Raw genomic sequence first — 17,836 nt, 5'->3', positions numbered from 1 at the left:
AGTGAACGTTTCCTTCCAAAGACGCCTAAAATCGCAAAATCCGTACCAGAATAAGAAAAAAAATATAAATTTGACTGTAAAACAAAAGTGCTGCATATAGCCTTACGCAGAATAAAACAAGGAAAATATTGGTGTATCACATTTTGCGATACGTTTATCGGTTCGCTCGTAATTAAAGCGTAAATTCGAGTGTCCATAATAAAAATCCTATAGTACGAGGAGTCATCAGGAACCTAATCTAATCAGTTTAAACAAAGAAAAATAAAATAAAAACAATTGATGTATACATAACATAATAATGTAATATACATAGCGGTATTAGTACGAAGAACAATATCCAGTAGGGACGAACTCCGATGCAGAGGTGCCGAGTCGAGCAGGTCGAGCCGCGAGCTGTATTACTGCGTGAGCTGAGACCGCAGAGACCAGAGTGACACCTGAGTCGCTTTTCTCAACGCTCTGGCTAGAGTCGAGACGGTAGAGCGAGCGTTGAGCGGGCGAGTTCCGAGGGTGGGGAGGGAGCGGTGAACTCACCCGCTCCGAGACAAATCGTCCGTTCCCTTGCGAGCAGGTTGTTGCAAGTATTTCCTATGTTATCCGCTAGGTGGCTCTCTGTCCTGTTGCTCGCATCAACTGCCCAGAGGGCAGGACGTGCGACTGAAACGATCGCCGACAGAGTGCGATGCGAAGTTAAGCTGCGCCAGACACTGCAGGCGGCAGACGACGCACAGAGACGGCACGGCATATGTGAAACACAAAATCCAATGGGGCACTGCACAATGCAGGCAGCCGAGGTAGAAGCAGGGCAGAGGCCGGCGCTGGCTGTGTTGTGTGGCGTGCACTGTGCTCTGACCAGCAGAGGCGCTGCTGATATGCTCCGTCTCTCTCTCTCTCTCTCTCTCTCTCTCTCTCCCCCTCTGCCGTGGGAAACGTTTGGAGCTACCGTTCTTTTTTTCTGAATCACTGATTGTTCACTCCTTTGAAAGATGCAACTCTATGCATTAGTTCAAGAGCGGATCCCCCATCTCTACTTTGAAGATGACGAAGCATTTCGGGACTCGTTTGCACGTTTCCACGTTGTTAGACAGCTCTCAACCCACCGACCTGTGAGGGCATACAAAAAAGGGCGCTGCTGGGCCATCTCCCTGTAGTCTCAACAGTACACGTCGGGGGCTGCTGACAGTGATCGGTGATTGTCTCGGCTGGCAGGTGCTGCCGTACTTCAAGAAGTCCGAGGACAACGAGGACGAGGAGATCGTGAAGAAGAGCCCGGGCTTCCACGGGCGCGGCGGCTACCAGACGGTGGAGTGGTTCCCGTACCAGGACGAGAACGTGGCGCCGCTGATCGAGGCGTGGCGCGAGCTGGGCTTCCCCGTCACCGACGTGAACGGCGCGCGCCAGCTGGGCGTGGCGCTGCTGCAGACGACGTCGCGCCACGGCCGCCGCCTCAGCACCAACGCCGCCTACGTGCGGCCGGTGCGCGCGCGCCGCCCCAACCTCACCGTGCTGACGCAGGCGCACGTCACGCGCCTGCTGCTCGACCCCGCCACCAAGAGCGCGCTCGGCGTCGAGTTCCTGCTGCAGGGCGCGCACGCGCTCTCCACGGTGCTCGCCGACAAGGAGGTCAGTCCGCGGTCAGCCGTAACGTATTGTCGGGTTGGCAGAAGAGCCAACACCGTGTTACGAATGCAGGCCGAAATGCACGCGTTTTAGCTCACGCAGGCTGCCCCCCCCCCTTCCGTCCTGTTTCCTCCCCACTACACCTCTCCCTACCTCCCTTCTCCCCCCCAGTCCTTTTGTATTCCCCTCCTCTGCCTACCCCCCTCTCTGTCGCGTCTGCCCCCACCCCTCTTATGGGTCCTCATCCTCCATCAGCTCCTTTCCCGGTTCCCCCCCCCCTTCGCTTTTCCTCTCCTTTCCCCCTTTTTGTTTTCCCATCTCCTATCCAGTTTCCCCCCACCTGCTCTCGACTGTGGTGTCACCTTTGCCGACTTTCTCGTGCTGTGTTCTAGTGACTATTCAGTGTTGTTTGTCTTCCACGTGTTGCGAACAGAAACCATGCTGTCGCTGGGTGTGAATTTTATATACTTTGCGAACAGAATCCAGACTGTCGCCGTGTTTTTTTTTTTTAATTGTCTATTGTTTTCCCTGTCTGCTCCGTATGTATTTTTATTCGCTTCATCATCCCTCTGTTGCTTGTTTTAATTTCCCCGTTTTCTTTTCACCTTGTTACTCACTAAGTCCCCGATTTTATCGCCTGTTTTTATTATTATTTATTCTCCTGCTCTTTGTCAGAAAATCTGTAGGCTGCAGAGCGGCGTCCTAAGCTGCTGCCAGCCCACCCCCTTCGGGGGGAATTGAAATTCAATAAAGGAAAAAAAAAAAGCAGGCTGGCGTGAGAAGGGAAGGGACTCTACTGACGTGAGGTCTGGAACATGACAAGGAATTAGAATTCAGAAATCGGACGTAGCTAATTTGATACTTAACTTTAATCCATTAATGATGGACGTCGCTCTTGACGGTACACGATTCACAATATTATCTATTCAGAATAGTAACTGAATATGGCGCCTTGCTAGGTCGTAGCAAATGACGTAGCTGAAGGCTATGCTAAACTGTCGTCTCGGCAAATGAGAGCGTATGTAGTCAGTGAACCATCGCTAGCAAAGTCGGCTGTCCAACTGGGGCGAGTGCTAGGGAGTCTCTCTAGACTAGATCTGCCGCGTGGCGGCACTCGGCCTGCGATCACTGATAGTGGCGACACGCGGGTCCGACGTATACTAACGCACCGCGGCCGATTTAAAGGCTACCACGTAGCAAGTATGGTGTCTGGCGGTGACACCATACATGTACTGTCGACAAACCCGTAGCCCTCAACGGCTACCGTGGCTTTCATTCCAGGAGCAAGAATCGAATGTTCATTATAGTTAAGCTGAGTGGTGTTGTTATTTCGGTCTTCAGTTCCAGGACTGGTTTGACGCAGCTCTCCACCCTGGTCCATCCAGTACGAGCATCCTTATCTCTGTATAAACAATGCATCCTAGCCCCACTTTGTAAGGGGTCCGTAAGCCCTTACTACACTCCTGGAAATTGAAATAAGAACACCGTGAATTCATTGTCCCAGGAAGGGGAAACTTTATTGACACATTCCTGGGGTCAGATACATCACATGATCACACTGACAGAACCACAGGCACATAGACACAGGCAACAGAGCATGCACAATGTCGGCACTAGTACAGTGTATATCCACCTTTCGCAGCAATGCAGGCTGCTATTCTCCCATGGAGACGATCGTAGAGATGCTGGATGTAGTCCTGTGGAACGGCTTGCCATGCCATTTCCACCTGGCGCCTCAGTTGGACCAGCGTTCGTGCTGGACGTGCAGACCGCGTGAGACGACGCTTCATCCAGCCCCAAACATGCTCAATGGGGGACAGATCCGGAGATCTTGCTGGCCAGGGTAGTTGACTTACACCTTCTAGAGCACGTTGGGTGGCACGGGATACATGCGGACGTGCATTGTCCTGTTGGAACAGCAAGTTCCCTTGCCGGTCTAGGAATGGTAGAACGATGGGTTCGATGACGCTTTGGATGTACCGTGCACTATTCAGTGTCCCCTCGACGATCACCAGTGGTGTACGGCCAGTGTAGGAGATTGCTCCCCACACCATGATGCCGGGTGTTGGCCCTGTGTGCCTCGGTCGTATGCAGTCCTGATTGTGGCGCTCACCTGCACGGCGCCAAACACGCATACGACCATCATTGGCACCAAGGCAGAAGCGACTCTCATCGCTGAAGACGACACGTCTCCATTCGTCCCTCCATTCACGCCTGTCGCGACACCACTGGAGGCGGGCTGCACGATGTTGGGGCGTGAGCGGAAGACGGCCTAACGGTGTGCGGGACCGTAGCCCAGCTTCATGGAGACGGTTGCGAATGGTCCTCGCCGATACCCCAGGAGCAACAGTGTCCCTAATTTGCTGGGAAGTGGCGGTGCGGTCCCCTACGGCACTGCGTAGGATCCTACGGTCTTGGCGTGCATCCGTGCGTCGCTGCGGTCCGGTCCCAGGTCGACGGGCACGTGCACCTTCCGCCGACCACTGGCGACAACATCGATGTACTGTGGAGACCTCACGCCCCACGTGTTGAGCAATTCGGCGGTACGTCCACCCGGCCTCCCGCATGCCCACTATACGCCCTCGCTCAAAGTCCGTCAACTGGACATACGGTTCACGTCCACGCTGTCGCGGCATGCTACCAGTGTTAAAGACTGCGATGGAGCTCCGTATGCCACGGCAAACTGGCTGACACTGACGGCGGCGGTGCACAAATGCTGCGCAGCTAGCGCCATTCGACGGCCAACACCGCGGTTCCTGGTGTGTCCGCTGTGCCGTGCGTGTGATCATTGCTTGTACAGCCCTCTCGCAGTGTCCGGAGAAAGTATGGTGGGTCTGATACACCGGTGTCAATGTGTTCTTTTTTCCATTTCCAGGAGTGTAGTATTGAACAGGACGAACTGGAAAGTAACAACTTCCGTAGCAGTCAATTCCGATTACCAAGCCCCATTAGGTTCACTGTCATGTTAACAATAAATATTGGGCTGCTATTCGATCAGATCAGGTCGGGATAAAAAACGGAGGCGTTACAACTTCAAACATGTTTATTATAGTGAAGCCTTGGTCTCCCTCCGCAATTATTATTTCATATTGTTAAGTACTGAATGGTTATAATTAAACTTTCCCAATTTAACAGCCGGCCGTGGTGGCCGATCGGTTCTAGGCGCTTCAGTCCGGCACCGCGCGACCGCAGGTTCGAATCCTGCCTCGGGCATGGATGTGTGTGATGTCCTTAGGTTAGTTAGGTTTAAGTAGTTCTGAGTTAAGTCCCATAGTGCTCAGAGCCATTTTTTTAAAAACCTATTTAACAGGTTATAACACGGAAACTAATTACTGTATGAGGACCAAACTTGGTAGCATTAATGTCAAGGACATGGGAAATAGAAATAATGTAGAATGAATTCAACTGAAACACTTTTAATGTGCTGCTACGGTACATCACACCACTACATAACTGTACCATTACTGCTACAAAAGTGGCTCAATATGGCGCTCATCATTGTCCACGAGAGTCTGAAAGCGCAGAATTGCATTCTGCACAGCAGAACGAAGCATTGCCGTAGGTACGCTGGCTACCTCTCTGGTTTTGCTTCGTTTCAGATCAGCACACGTGTGAATGTTCCCCTGTTAAACCCTGTCCTTCAGGTTGCCTCACGACCAGAAACCACAGGGAGTGAGATCAGGTGATCGTGCCGGCCAAGCATTTGGAAACGATCCGCAGATAATTCGAGCGTTTCCAACGGTATTTCGGAGAAGCTGGCGATGTTCACGAGCGGTGTGCGGTGGAGCCTCATCTTGCATGAAAACTGTTCAGTTCGATTTGTCTCTCTCCTGTAGGGCGGGTAAGACACACTGGCGAAGGATATAGCAGTAACGCTGGCCAGTCACACTGCACGTGTTTGGTCCTCGACCTGTTCAAGGAAGAATGGGCCAACGATGAACTTAGCTGTGAAGCCACACCATACGGTGACGCGTTCATCACACAGAGGAACTTCATGCACACTGACTGGAGGTGAGGATTCCCACACTCGGCAATCCTGTGAGTTCATCTCACCTGTCAGAGAAAAATGAGCTTCGTCTGTCCACAGGATGGTCGAGGGCCAGCCCTTGTCAACATCAATCCTTACATGAAAGTAGAGAGCGCATAGGATGGTCCAGGTCCATCCCTCGTTAATTTCAGTCCTAGCATGAAAGTGGAGAGCAAAGTCTACACGTCGTTGTGCATCCTATAGTGCAAGCTGCTGGAGAAATGAATCTCTTACGGATACCATTTGACAATGATTTGCCGGCCGAAGTGGCCGCGCGGTTCTGGCGCTGCAGTCTGGAACCGCGAGACCGCTACGGTCGCAGGTTCGAATCCTGCCTCGGGCATGGATGTGTGTGATGTCCTTAGGTTAGTTAGGATTAACTAGTTCTAAGTTCTAGGGGACTAATGACCTCAGCAGTTGAGTCCCAGAGTGCTCAGAGCCATTTGAACCATTTGACAATGATTCAAAGCACTTTGCATACTGTGGGCCACGGGACGTAACACGGCACGCGCACAGCCTGACGACCGGGCATTGGGCGCAGCGTTGTCTGCCACGGCAACAGCGAGTTCACCAACCACCTGTGTGCAAGCAGCCATCGGCCTCTTCCTGGAGCGACGCCCAGTTCTCCAGTCGATTCGAACTTCATCATGATGCTCCGCACAGCAGGTGGAGAAAGAGGACCCTTCCGTAATCCTTTCAGCCGGCGATATTCTCGAAGTGCAGCTGCAGCGTTCTAATAACAGAGCTTCACCAGTAATGCCCTGCTCCTTTTGTCCAAGCTCATGTTGACACGTCAACAAGTGCACTACGACTGATCAGGTCTGTGACACTGTGGATCACGATGACTGACCACGGCACTTGGTGGCCATAGTCGGAACTGGACGGCGGCGCTGTGACGCTTGGAAACCCTGCATCCCATATTCTGGGCATTATCGCTACAAAATTTGGTACTCGTACGGTAATTACACTCCTGGAAATTGAAATAAGAACACCGTGAATTCATTGTCCCAGGAAGGGGAAACTTTATTGACACATTCCTGGGGTCAGATACATCACATGATCACACTGACAGAACCACAGGCACATAGACACAGGCAACAGAGCATGCACAATGTCGGCACTAGTACAGTGTATATCCACCTTTCGCAGCAATGCAGGCTGCTATTCTCCCATGGAGACGATCGTAGAGATGCTGGATGTAGTCCTGTGGAACGGCTTGCCATGCCATTTCCACCTGGCGCCTCAGTTGGACCAGCGTTCGTGCTGGACGTGCAGACCGCGTGAGACGACGCTTCATCCGGTGCCAAACATGCTCAATGGGGGCCAGATCCGGAGATCTTGCTGGCCAGGGTAGTTGACTTACACCTTCTAGAGCACGTTGGGTGGCACGGGATACATGCGGACGTGCATTGTCCTGTTGGAACAGCAAGTTCCCTTGCCGGTCTAGGAATGGTAGCACGATGGGTTCGATGACGCTTTGGATGTACCGTGCACTATTCAGTGTCCCCTCGACGATCACCAGTGGTGTACGGCCATTGTAGGAGACCGCTCCCCACACCATGATGCCGGGTGTTGGCCCTGTGTGCCTCGGTCGTATGCAGTCCTGATTCTGGCGCTCACCTGCACGGCGCCAAACACGCATACGACCATCATTGGCACCAAGGCAGAAGCGACTCTCATCGCTGAAGACGACACGTCTCCATTCGTCCCTCCATTCACGCCTGTCGCGACACCACTGGAGGCGGGCTGCACGATGTTGGGGCGTGAGCGGAAGACGGCCTAACGGTGTGCGGGACCGTAGCCCAGCTTCATGGAGACGGTTGCGAATGGTCCTCGCCAATACCCCAGGAGCAACAGTGTCCCTAATTTGCTGGGAAGTGGCGGTGCGGTCTCCTACGGCACTGCGTAGGATCCTACGGTCTTGGCGTGCATCCGTGCGTCGCTGCGGTCCGGTCCCAGGTCGACGTGCACGTGCACCTTCCGCCGACCACTGGCGACAACATCGATGTACTGTGGAGACCTCACGCCCCACGTGTTGAGCAATTCGGCGGTACGTCCACCCGGCCTCCCGCATGCCCACTATACGCCCTCGCTCAAAGTCCGTCAACTGCACATACGGTTCACGTCCACGCTGTCGCGGCATGCTACCAGTGTTAAAGACTGCGATGGAGCTCCGTATGCCACGGCAAACTGGCTGACACTGACGGCGGCGGTGCACAAATGCTGCGCAGCTAGCGCCATTCGACGGCCAACACCGCGGTTCCTGGTGTGTCCGCTGTGCCGTGCGTGTGATCATTGCTGTGTCCGGAGCAAGTATGGTGGGTCTGACACACCGGTGTCAATGTGTTCTTTTTTCCATTTCCAGGAGTGTATTTCCGTGTTATAACGTGTTAAATAGGGAAAGTTTGATTATAACGACTCGGTACATCTCGCCATTACTATACTGATCATTCCTTCATGCATTGCGATGTCTCCGGTTAACCAGCCCCTTCTTTTAGTCAAGCTGTGCCACAGTTTTTCTCCCAAATTCGATTTAGTATCTCTTCATTAGTTATATAATCCACTCACTTTATCTTCGTCATTGTTAAATAGAGTCACATATCAAAAGCTTTTGGTCTCCTCTTCTCTGAACTGTTAGCTCAGCAGTCACCAATAACTGTTCACAATGACGAGCTGTACTGAAAAATGATTTAAATAAGGATCGAAGTTTGAAAGTAATTCTTGTCGACAATGAAGTCATTAGGAAGTGTCTCAACTCGAAAACAATGAGCAGCGGCCAGCTATTTTTTGTCTTTTCCTAAGCAATCATCCTCGACACATACACACACACACACACACACACACACACACACACACACACACACACACACACAAATATGAGGGAGGGGAGGGAGGGAGAGAGAGTATTCCTGACCCCAGAGTCAAAAGTCTTTCGATTATACAGAAGGCTGGATTGCATCTAGTGGATATCTCTTGAATTAGTCCGAGGTCTGATTCTTTTCTTAGCTCGTTTCTTGTTAATACACTTTCTCTAGCCCACTTGATCCTTTCTGCACCAGTAATGAGCTCAGGTAGTTTGTCTTTCTTTTTAATAGGTCATTTTGCTATCAAGCTGGGCATGTGGGCAAAACACGATATATGTCTTCTTTTCTAAAGGATATTTCTTATCCTCTGAACTTCAAAGCAACTTATTTAGACCGAGTATATCGGTGTCTTGTGATGAGGAATTATAGAGCGATACTGAAACAACTGAGAAATGGTACACCAGGAGCATTATGTCTTGCGCTTCTCAGTGAAACTTGAAAGAGTTATAACTAATTTTATATGTCTCGCAGACCACATGCATAACACTGGAATCCTACTGCTGACGCACGCCTGATTATCTTGGGATAGCTTTCACGAAAATGCAGACACACAAAATGGTATCTCTTCCCCCGCTACTGCTTCGCCAAAATAATTCAGTTCTGGACAAATAGTTTGGCCTAACCTACACGTGGCTAGCCTAATTTCTATTCTTGCTTATGACAGGAGACTTAATTGCACAAACAGATATGAACTGTCACACTTACATAAAACAGACGTCAATATAGAACCGCAATAACTTTATATACCTATTTAGATAGAGAAGTTCTTTCTTCGTTTCGACAGATAGTCAGCGCTACTTCTCTACTCTAGAACTAAGATGTATAAATTCTTGTGATTTACTGACATTTGTTCAGCAATATGTACGTAAAACGATAATGTGAAAGAAACTTGCGACATGAAACGTCTGTCGAAAGATTATGGCTGCAGTTCATGGAATCATTTCAGTTAAGTTCAGTTTTACTAATTTATGTAGACGTGAAATGTTACAAAACAAATTTAAATTGCGAAGCCACTGAAGACAGACAGCGTATGATATCGTATCTTTGACTGGGATACATCCCACACATAACAGAGAACATCACTCTGAGATGAAGCAACTGACGGAACACAGAGAATTCGTGGCAGACCGCATCAAACCATTCCTCAGGAAAGACTGACTGCACTGCTCACGCTATACGATTCCAACTTTGACAGTGTCAACGAATGCCTGGAGTGGTTCCTGCGACGTAGGAATCAAGTTGAGAAGCTGATATCTGGGGAGTGTGGTGGGTGGTACACCAGTTCCGAGTCCACCAGACCGAATAGATCAGTCACCTCTTGCACCATAATCTGTATGCGCCCGAACACTGTCATGCAAGACGACGAGCATCGTTTTGTAGGACAACGCTCGAGCGGATACATCGAAATATGTGAGTGGTTTGTTCAGTAGATGGGGCTGGGAAGTGATGTTTAACTCACAACAGTCTCCGGTCATGAGCCCCTTCAGTTGATTCCTAAATTGAAGGAAGCATCTCATGGCTTTCGCATCAGAACTGTGGTGTGAGATTCGTCAGGCCAAACACTGAGGCGACAAAAGTCACGGGACAGCGGAACGCACATGTGCAGATTGCGGTAGTACCGTCTACACACGGTATATAAGGGCAGTGCATTGGCGAAGCTGTCATTTGTGCTCAGGTAAAACATGTGAAAAGCTTTCCGACGTGTTAATGACCGCATAATGGGAATTAGCAGACTTGGAACGTGCAGTGGTACTAGGGGGACATTCTATTTCGGAAACTGTGAGGGAATTCAACATTCCGAGAACCACAGCGTCAAGAGTGTGCCCAGGATACAACGTTTCAGGCATTACCTCCTACGCATCACCTCCTACCAAGGACTACATACTGGCCCACGGCCTTCACTTAAGGATCGAGAGCACCGGCGTCTGCGTAGAGTTGTCAGTGCTAACAGACAAGTTACGCTGCGTGAAATTTCTGCTGAAATCTATGTGGGACGTACGACGAGCGTTTCCATTAGGGCAGTGTGGCGAAATTTGGCGTTAATGGGCTATGGCAGCAGACAACAACAACACCACCTGTAGCACCTGTCCTAGGCTCGTGAGCATATCGGTTGGGCCCTACACGGCTGGAAAACCGTGGCCTGTTCAATTGAGTCCCGATTTCAAATGGCAAGAGCTGATAGTAGAGCACGAGCGTGTTGCAGATCCCACGAAGCCACCGAGCCAAGTTGTCAGCAAGACACTATGCAAGCTGTTGGCGGCTCCATAGTTGTGTGGGCCGTGTTTATACACGACAGACTGGTCCTCTGGTCCAGCCGAACTGACCATTGACGGTAAATGGTTATGATCGCCTACTTGGAGACTATTTGCAGATATTCATGCCACCGGGTCACAACTGTTTGTTTTTGGTTTGAAGGAATGATTTGGCCACCCAGACCGCTCGACCTGAGTACCATCGAACATTTATGGGACACAATCCAGAGGTTAGTTCGTGCACAAAATCCAGCATCGGCAACACTTTCGCAATTACGGTAGCTACAGAGGCACGTGTCAGTATTTCTGCAGTGGACCTCCAACGACTTGCTGAGTCCATGCCGCGTCCAGTTTCTGCACTACGCAGGGCAACAAGAGGTGCGACATGACATGAGGAGGTATCTGGTGATTTCTGTCGCCTCAGCGTAGAACGCTCCACTCCAACTATCAACGTAATTGGCGCTGTTAAGGGTGTCCTACGACTTCCACGTCGCTGGCAACGGGCTACACACAACGCTGGTGACTATTCTGAAGGACAGCAAAATTTTGAAACATGTATCTACGAGGGTTGGAACTTAAATAGTGGCAACTATTTATTCACAACCGATACAACAGAGTTACATGTTTGCACCTGTTACTGTCCTTCAGAGTAGTCACCAGCGTTGTGTAGAACCCGTTGCCAGCGATGTGGAAGGCGTAGTATACCGTTAGCAGAGCCTGTTCTGTTGATGGTGCGAATGGAGCGGTCTACTGCCTGTCGAATCCCTGGAACAGTTCTGAAATGAATGCCACGAAGTGGTTCCTTCTTCAAGTTTTATTTAGAAGTGTTAAAGGTGGCTACTTTTCAGAACACGACAAATATGTCATCTGCAATCAGTTTCCTGTCAAGTCGTATGGAGAAAGTCTTGATGTATAAAGGCAGCTGCTTGTGTTATCCGTCGTCGCAGTTCGTCGACGTTTTCCGCAAGCAGAGGAACAAAGACACTGTCTTTAATGTAATCCGATACATAGAAGTCCATTGGGGTTAAACCGGGTGATCTTGGTGGTCAGGATATTCTACATCTATATCTACATTTACATAGAATGAAATTTCCGCTATACAGCGGAGTGTGCGCTGATATGAAACTTCCTGCCAGATTAAAACTGTGTGCCGGACCGAGACTCGACTTGGGGCCCTTTGCCTTTCGCGGGCAAGTGCTCCACTGACTGAGTCACCCAAGCTGTGAGGACGGGGCGTGGGTCGCGCTTGGGTGGCTCAGGAGTGGTGTGGTCGTGTTTTTCATGAAGGGGGCTTGCACCTCTTGTTGTTTTGCGTGGCACTATCACAGCACAGGCCTATATTGATGTTTTAAGCACCTTCTTGCTTCCCACTGTTGAAGAGCAATTCGGGTGTGGTGATTGCATCTTTCAACACGATCGAGCACCTGTTCATAATGCACAGCCTATGTCGGAGTGGTTACACGACAACAACATCCCTGTAATGAACTGGCCTGCACAGTGTCCTGATCTGAATCCTACAGAACATCTTTGGGATAATTTGGAACGCCGAATTCGTGGCAGACCTCACCGACTGACATCGATACCTCTCGTCAGTGCAGCACTCCGTGAAGAATGGGCTGCCGTTTCCTAAAAAACCTTCCAAAACCTGATTGAAGGTATGCCTGCGAGAGTGGAAGCTGTGATCAAGGCTAAGGGTGGGCCAACACCATACTGAGTTCCATCATTGCCAGTGAAGGGCGCCACGAACTTGTAAGTCATTTTCAGCCATGTGTCCGGATACTTTTGATCACATAGTGTATAAACTCCCTGTGTAGTAGAAGTGTTGTTGTTTGTTGTTGTGGTCTTCAGTCCTGAGACTGGTTTGATGCAGCTCTCCATGCTACTCTATCCTGTGCAAGCTTCTTCATCTCCCAGTATCTACTGCAACCTACATCCTTCTGAATCTGCTTAGTGTATTCATCTCTTGGTCTCCCTCTACGATTTTTACCCTCCACACTGCCCTCCAATGCCAAATTTGTGATCCCTTGATGCCTCAAAACATGTCCTACCAACCGATCCCTTCTTCTAGTCAAGTTGTGCCACAAACTTCTCTTCTCCCTAATCCTATTCAATACCTCCTCATTAGTTACGTCATCTACCCACCTTATCTTCAGCATTCTTCTGTAGCACCACATTTCGAAAGCTTCTATTCTCTTCTTGTCCAAACTAGTTATCGTCCATGTTTCACTTCCATACATGGCTACATTCCATACAAATACTTTCAGAAACGACTTCCTGACGCTTAAATCTATACTCGATGTTAACAAATTCCTCTTCTTGAGAAACGCTTTCCTTGCCATTGCCAGTCTACATTTTATATCCTCTCTACTTCGACCATCATCGGTTATTTTACTCCCTAAATAGCAAAACTCCTTTACTACTTTAAGTGTCTCATTTCCTAATCTAATTCCCTCAGCATAACCCGACTTAATTTGACTACATTCCATTATCCTGGTTTTGCTTTTGTTGATGTTCATCTTATATCCTCCTTTCAAGACACTGTCCATTCCGTTCAACTGCTCTTCCAAGTCCTTTGTTGTCTCTGACAGAATTACAATGTCATCAGCGAACCTCAAAGTTTTTATTTCTTCTCCATGAATTTTAATACCTACCCCGAATTTTTCTTTTGTTTCCTTTACTGCTTGCTCAATATACAGATTGAATAACATCGGGGAGAGGCTACAACCCTGTCTTACTCCTTTGCCAACCACTGCTTCCCTTTCATGCCCCTCGACTCTTATAACTGCCATCTGGTTTCTGTACAAACTGTAAATAGCCTTTCGCTCCCTGTATTTTACCCCTGCCACCTTCAGAATTTGAAAGAGAGTGTTCCAGTTAACATTGTCAAAAGCTTTCTCTAAGTCTACAAATGCTAGAAACGTAGGTTTGCCTTTTCTTAATCTTTCTTCTAAGATAAGTCGTAAGGTCAGTATTGCCTCACGTGTTCCAACATTTCTACGGAATCCAAACTGATCTTCCCCGAGGTCGGCTTCTACCAGTTTTTCCATTCGTCTGTAAAGAATTCGCGTTATTATTTTGCAGCTGTGACTTATTAAACTGATAGTTCGGTAATTTTCACATCTGTCAACACCTGCTTTCTTTGGGAATGGAATTATTATATTCTTCTTGAAGTCTGAGGGTATTTCGCCTGTCTCATACATCGTGCTCACCAGATGGCAGAGTTTTGTCATGACTGGCTCTCCCGAGGCCATCAGTAGTTCAAATGGAATGTTGTCTACTCCCGGAGCCTTGTTTCGACTCGGGTCTTTCAGTGCTCTGTCAAACTCTTCACGCAGTATCTTATCTCCCATTTCGTCTTCATCTACATCCTCTTCCATTTCCATAATATTGTCCTCAAGTACATCGCCCTTGTATAAACCCTCTATATACTCCTTCCACCTTTCTGCCTTCCCTTCTTTGCTTAGTAGTAGAAGTATGGAAGGTATATCTTCTGCACCAGTTGACAATCACTGTAGCTGCGGAGCGTCACATGTTCTGTAGCCTGCAGGAAGCTGCGGAGATGACGATAAATCGGCTCGAAAATACAAAAAAGAAAAGTCTGTAAAATGTTAAATGGCGACAGTTCTTCCTTTGGTGTACCGTCTTGCTGATAACACCTCTTAAAACTCTGCAGAAGCGAAAACTGGAATGATACGAGCCAGGCCGATACAAGAACATAGTTTTAATCACAACAAAGGAAGCCCACGTAACGATATATTAAAGCGACGTCTATTTATCAGTATTTTACTGTCTATTTTATGATGTCCTTTGCTCCTCACAGTAAACACTTTTAAAAAATAGTTCACATTGAAACACGAGTGATCGTTAACTGTCAATTTTATAAGAGAGTTCTTACGACTGCTGTAGCTCACGGCCCACCTCCTATTTTGTATGTTACATTAGGTACACACTCTCTGTTAGTGCAGCTTATATTCGCGCTTTGTGACGGCTATTGGTCCCTTCTCGTACATTCGATGTCTTGATTCTTCGCCTTGACAATCTGTTGTTTCTGCGTCGATCTTCTGCTAGATCTTGTAACACCTCCGTTTTATGTATCCCGCTCGATCGGGATCTGAATAGCAGCCCAAATAAATATTAATTAATGTGACCGTGTACCTAATGGGGCTGGCAATCGGATTGGACTGCTACGGAGTTGTTACATTCCATTTTGTCCTTCTTAAATGCTGTAATAATGAAATGTCTGGTGACAAGGAGAACAACAACACAGCTTCACTAATCAAGACCTATATTCGTCTCAAAAACACCAGAAAAAAAGGAGACAGCCACTGCCTTCGTCATACATATTTAATAACGGCTAATCTCAGCACAGGCTTCCTCGCTATTCATTATCGTCACACGCAAATTCAGTCACTGTAATCCAACACTGCAATCCAACACTGCAATCCAAATGATGCCGGCGCGGTAGACGCGAAACCAAATAAATATCGTCACAAAAATATCACTGATCACTCTCGTAATTAAACTTCTTCACTTTCCCGTATTATTCTAGCACAAAGGGGGTAAACCGCGGCGATGGCCACTCCCTTTGTCGGTAAAGCCTTGCATTACAGCAACAGGCCTCCACACGGCTCGGCCCGCAACCTGGGAACTGAACTCAACTCTACACTCGCTCTTGCAACCCGACACTATCGATTGTTTGCCCTGTCGACCTGTGCCGAGTGCAAACTTATAGTAAGGGCCTACGGACCCCTTACAATCTTCAGTTCTTCAATACTGTCTCATGCGTCTTATTTCTTCTCCTCTGTTCATATCTTCTAAAAAATCTTTGTCTCCGCTTAAATTTTGGTTTTTTGCTGCAACAATGCTGCTAGGACAATTTGCTGGCTACTTCTTCGTTTCGCCTACCTTTCCACGCTCTGACTGACGCCACTGGCACCGTATATAACTCCCTTCACTGCATTACACCTTCTACAGGGACCACATGTTTCTCTTCCACAAAACGGTCATTATGTCCCACTGATAAAATGATCTCTTCCTTCTGTCAATGTTTACACTGCCATGTCCCAGCTTCAACTGTTCTTTTTCAAGCAATGTATATTATAACCCGTTTTTTACGACTGCAATTAAAGTCTTATTTAGACTGCAAGCGCTTCGCTATATTTCAAGCATATTGAGATGTATGAATTTTAGTTTGCAGCTTCATTCCTAATGTTCTTCCACAAACAGGTGCTCGATGTTTTGAAGATTTCACTTCACTGACTCTGGATACATTTCTGTTTAATACGTAATCCTAGTGTAGGTAGTGTGCTGTTGCCCTCCTCCGGCCTCTGAACTGGCTAAATCAGTCAGCTGCAGGGGACCTGGAGTTTCACGTGGACTCTGAACAACGGTGCACCTGAGGATTTTTCACATCAGCAAACATTGCCAGAGCTGTACTGCACTGTCCTAACTTACGTAGAGGAAAGCCGAATAATTCAGCCCTGTGAGGTGGAGAGGCACCAAGTACGATGATAGTCGGATCCACGAAATTCAAGTGTGGTCAAATTTGGAAGAGAGAACAACCTACCTCGAGTCAGCTACATCGGCGAGATGGCTGGTAGTAAAGAAGACACGGAAGGCACTCACCTGTAAGAAAAAGAGAGATAACAGGTTTTATATTATACTTCTTCGCGTAAGTAGAATAAAAACTAAGTCACCATTAGCGCATCAGGAATTAAACGTGTTTAAGCTTCAGAGGACTGCAAAAAACTAAGTAAAATTATCATGTTACTTACGGTCAGTTAAACGGACTGAATTTCTGAGGGGGGGGGGGGGGGGTTGTTTGGGGGAAGAGACCAAACTGCGAGGTCATCGGTCTCATTGGATTAGGGAAGGACGGGGAAGGAAGTCGGCCGTGCCCTTTCAAAGGAAACATCCCGGCATTTGCCTGGAGCGATTTAGGGAAATGACGGAAAACCTAAATCAGGATGGCCGGACGCGGGACTGAACCGTCGTCCTCCCGAATGCGAGTCCAGTGTGCTAACCACTGGACTGAATTTCATTACCTTTGTTCAGTAATGACACTTCACAATATTTGGTGACATCTATACATAAAAACCTGTGTGTGTGTGTGTGTGTGTGTGTGTGTGCGTGTGTGTGTAGTGGGTTGAATACGCACTATCAACAATTTCAAGCTTTTCGCAAAAATAAAGCACTGCTCGGATATCTTAGATACTTGATTAAATTGTGTATTGCCGCTCTGACTGCATCGGGACATATGACGAATATCATTTATTTGTGGAGTTAGGCGTAGTGGCTTTACTAATTTGTAAATGATTCTTAGTAATGAATAAATAGTTGACTTTGTACTAACTTCAGGAGAATATATAAAATAGCAGACTACACGCAGAACTACTATTCTGGAATTATAAACCGCATAGTTTTAGTTTAAATGGTTCAAATGGCTCTGAGCACTATGGGACTTAACATCTATGGTCATCAGTCCCCTAGAACTTAGAACTACTTAAACCTAACTAACCTAAGGACAGCACACAACACCCAGCCATCTCGAGGCAGAGAAAATCCCTGACCCCGCCGGGAATCGAACCCGGGAACCCGGGCGTGGGAAGCGAGAACGCTACCGCACGACCACGAGATGTGGGCAGTTTCAGTTTAAGAAACGTATTTGATAGCTGCGTCTGGATCGCTAATAAGGTTACAATAACACGCTGTTTGCAATTTTGTAAAGCGGAACGGAGTGTAGCAGTGTCGGTGGCAGGTAAGTCACGTTCTCCAGTGGGGCTGTCACCACATACCCCGTGGTGGAACCTCTGGTAGCAGAGTTGGAAAAATCATAAATGGAAATATCATAGACAGCCTCAGACGGACTGGTCGCACGTTCAGATAGCCCAGCGGTTTAGGCACCTCTCTGCGGTCTGCAGGAAACCAGGGTTCGACTCTTGAACTTGTACAAATTTTTCATTGCGGCTACTGTAGACATTCAGTTTACGCTTCAGTGACATTCAGCGTACTTGTGCAAGAGATTTTTCTGTTGTCACCTATGCCGAAAAATCATCACCGTCAACATCCATTCT

The 17,836-nt window shown here is 48.2% G+C and overlaps 1 protein-coding gene across 2 annotated transcripts in view; it reads left to right on the top strand.

Moving 5' to 3' along the window:
- LOC126101074 (glucose dehydrogenase [FAD, quinone]-like) overlaps positions 1–17,836 on the top strand; it is a 138,711-nt gene that overhangs the window by 99,138 nt on the left and 21,737 nt on the right. For both annotated transcript variants that reach the window (XM_049911749.1, XM_049911750.1), the window contains exon 4: positions 1,210–1,623. In XM_049911749.1, coding sequence (XP_049767706.1) covers positions 1,210–1,623 — 414 coding nt within the window. The remainder of the gene's footprint in view (positions 1–1,209; positions 1,624–17,836) is intronic.

Source organism: Schistocerca cancellata, chromosome 9, assembly GCF_023864275.1.
Source record: "Schistocerca cancellata isolate TAMUIC-IGC-003103 chromosome 9, iqSchCanc2.1, whole genome shotgun sequence".
Taxonomy (NCBI): Eukaryota; Metazoa; Arthropoda; class Insecta; order Orthoptera; family Acrididae; genus Schistocerca; species Schistocerca cancellata.
This window is presented reverse-complemented; position numbering and strand designations above follow the sequence as displayed.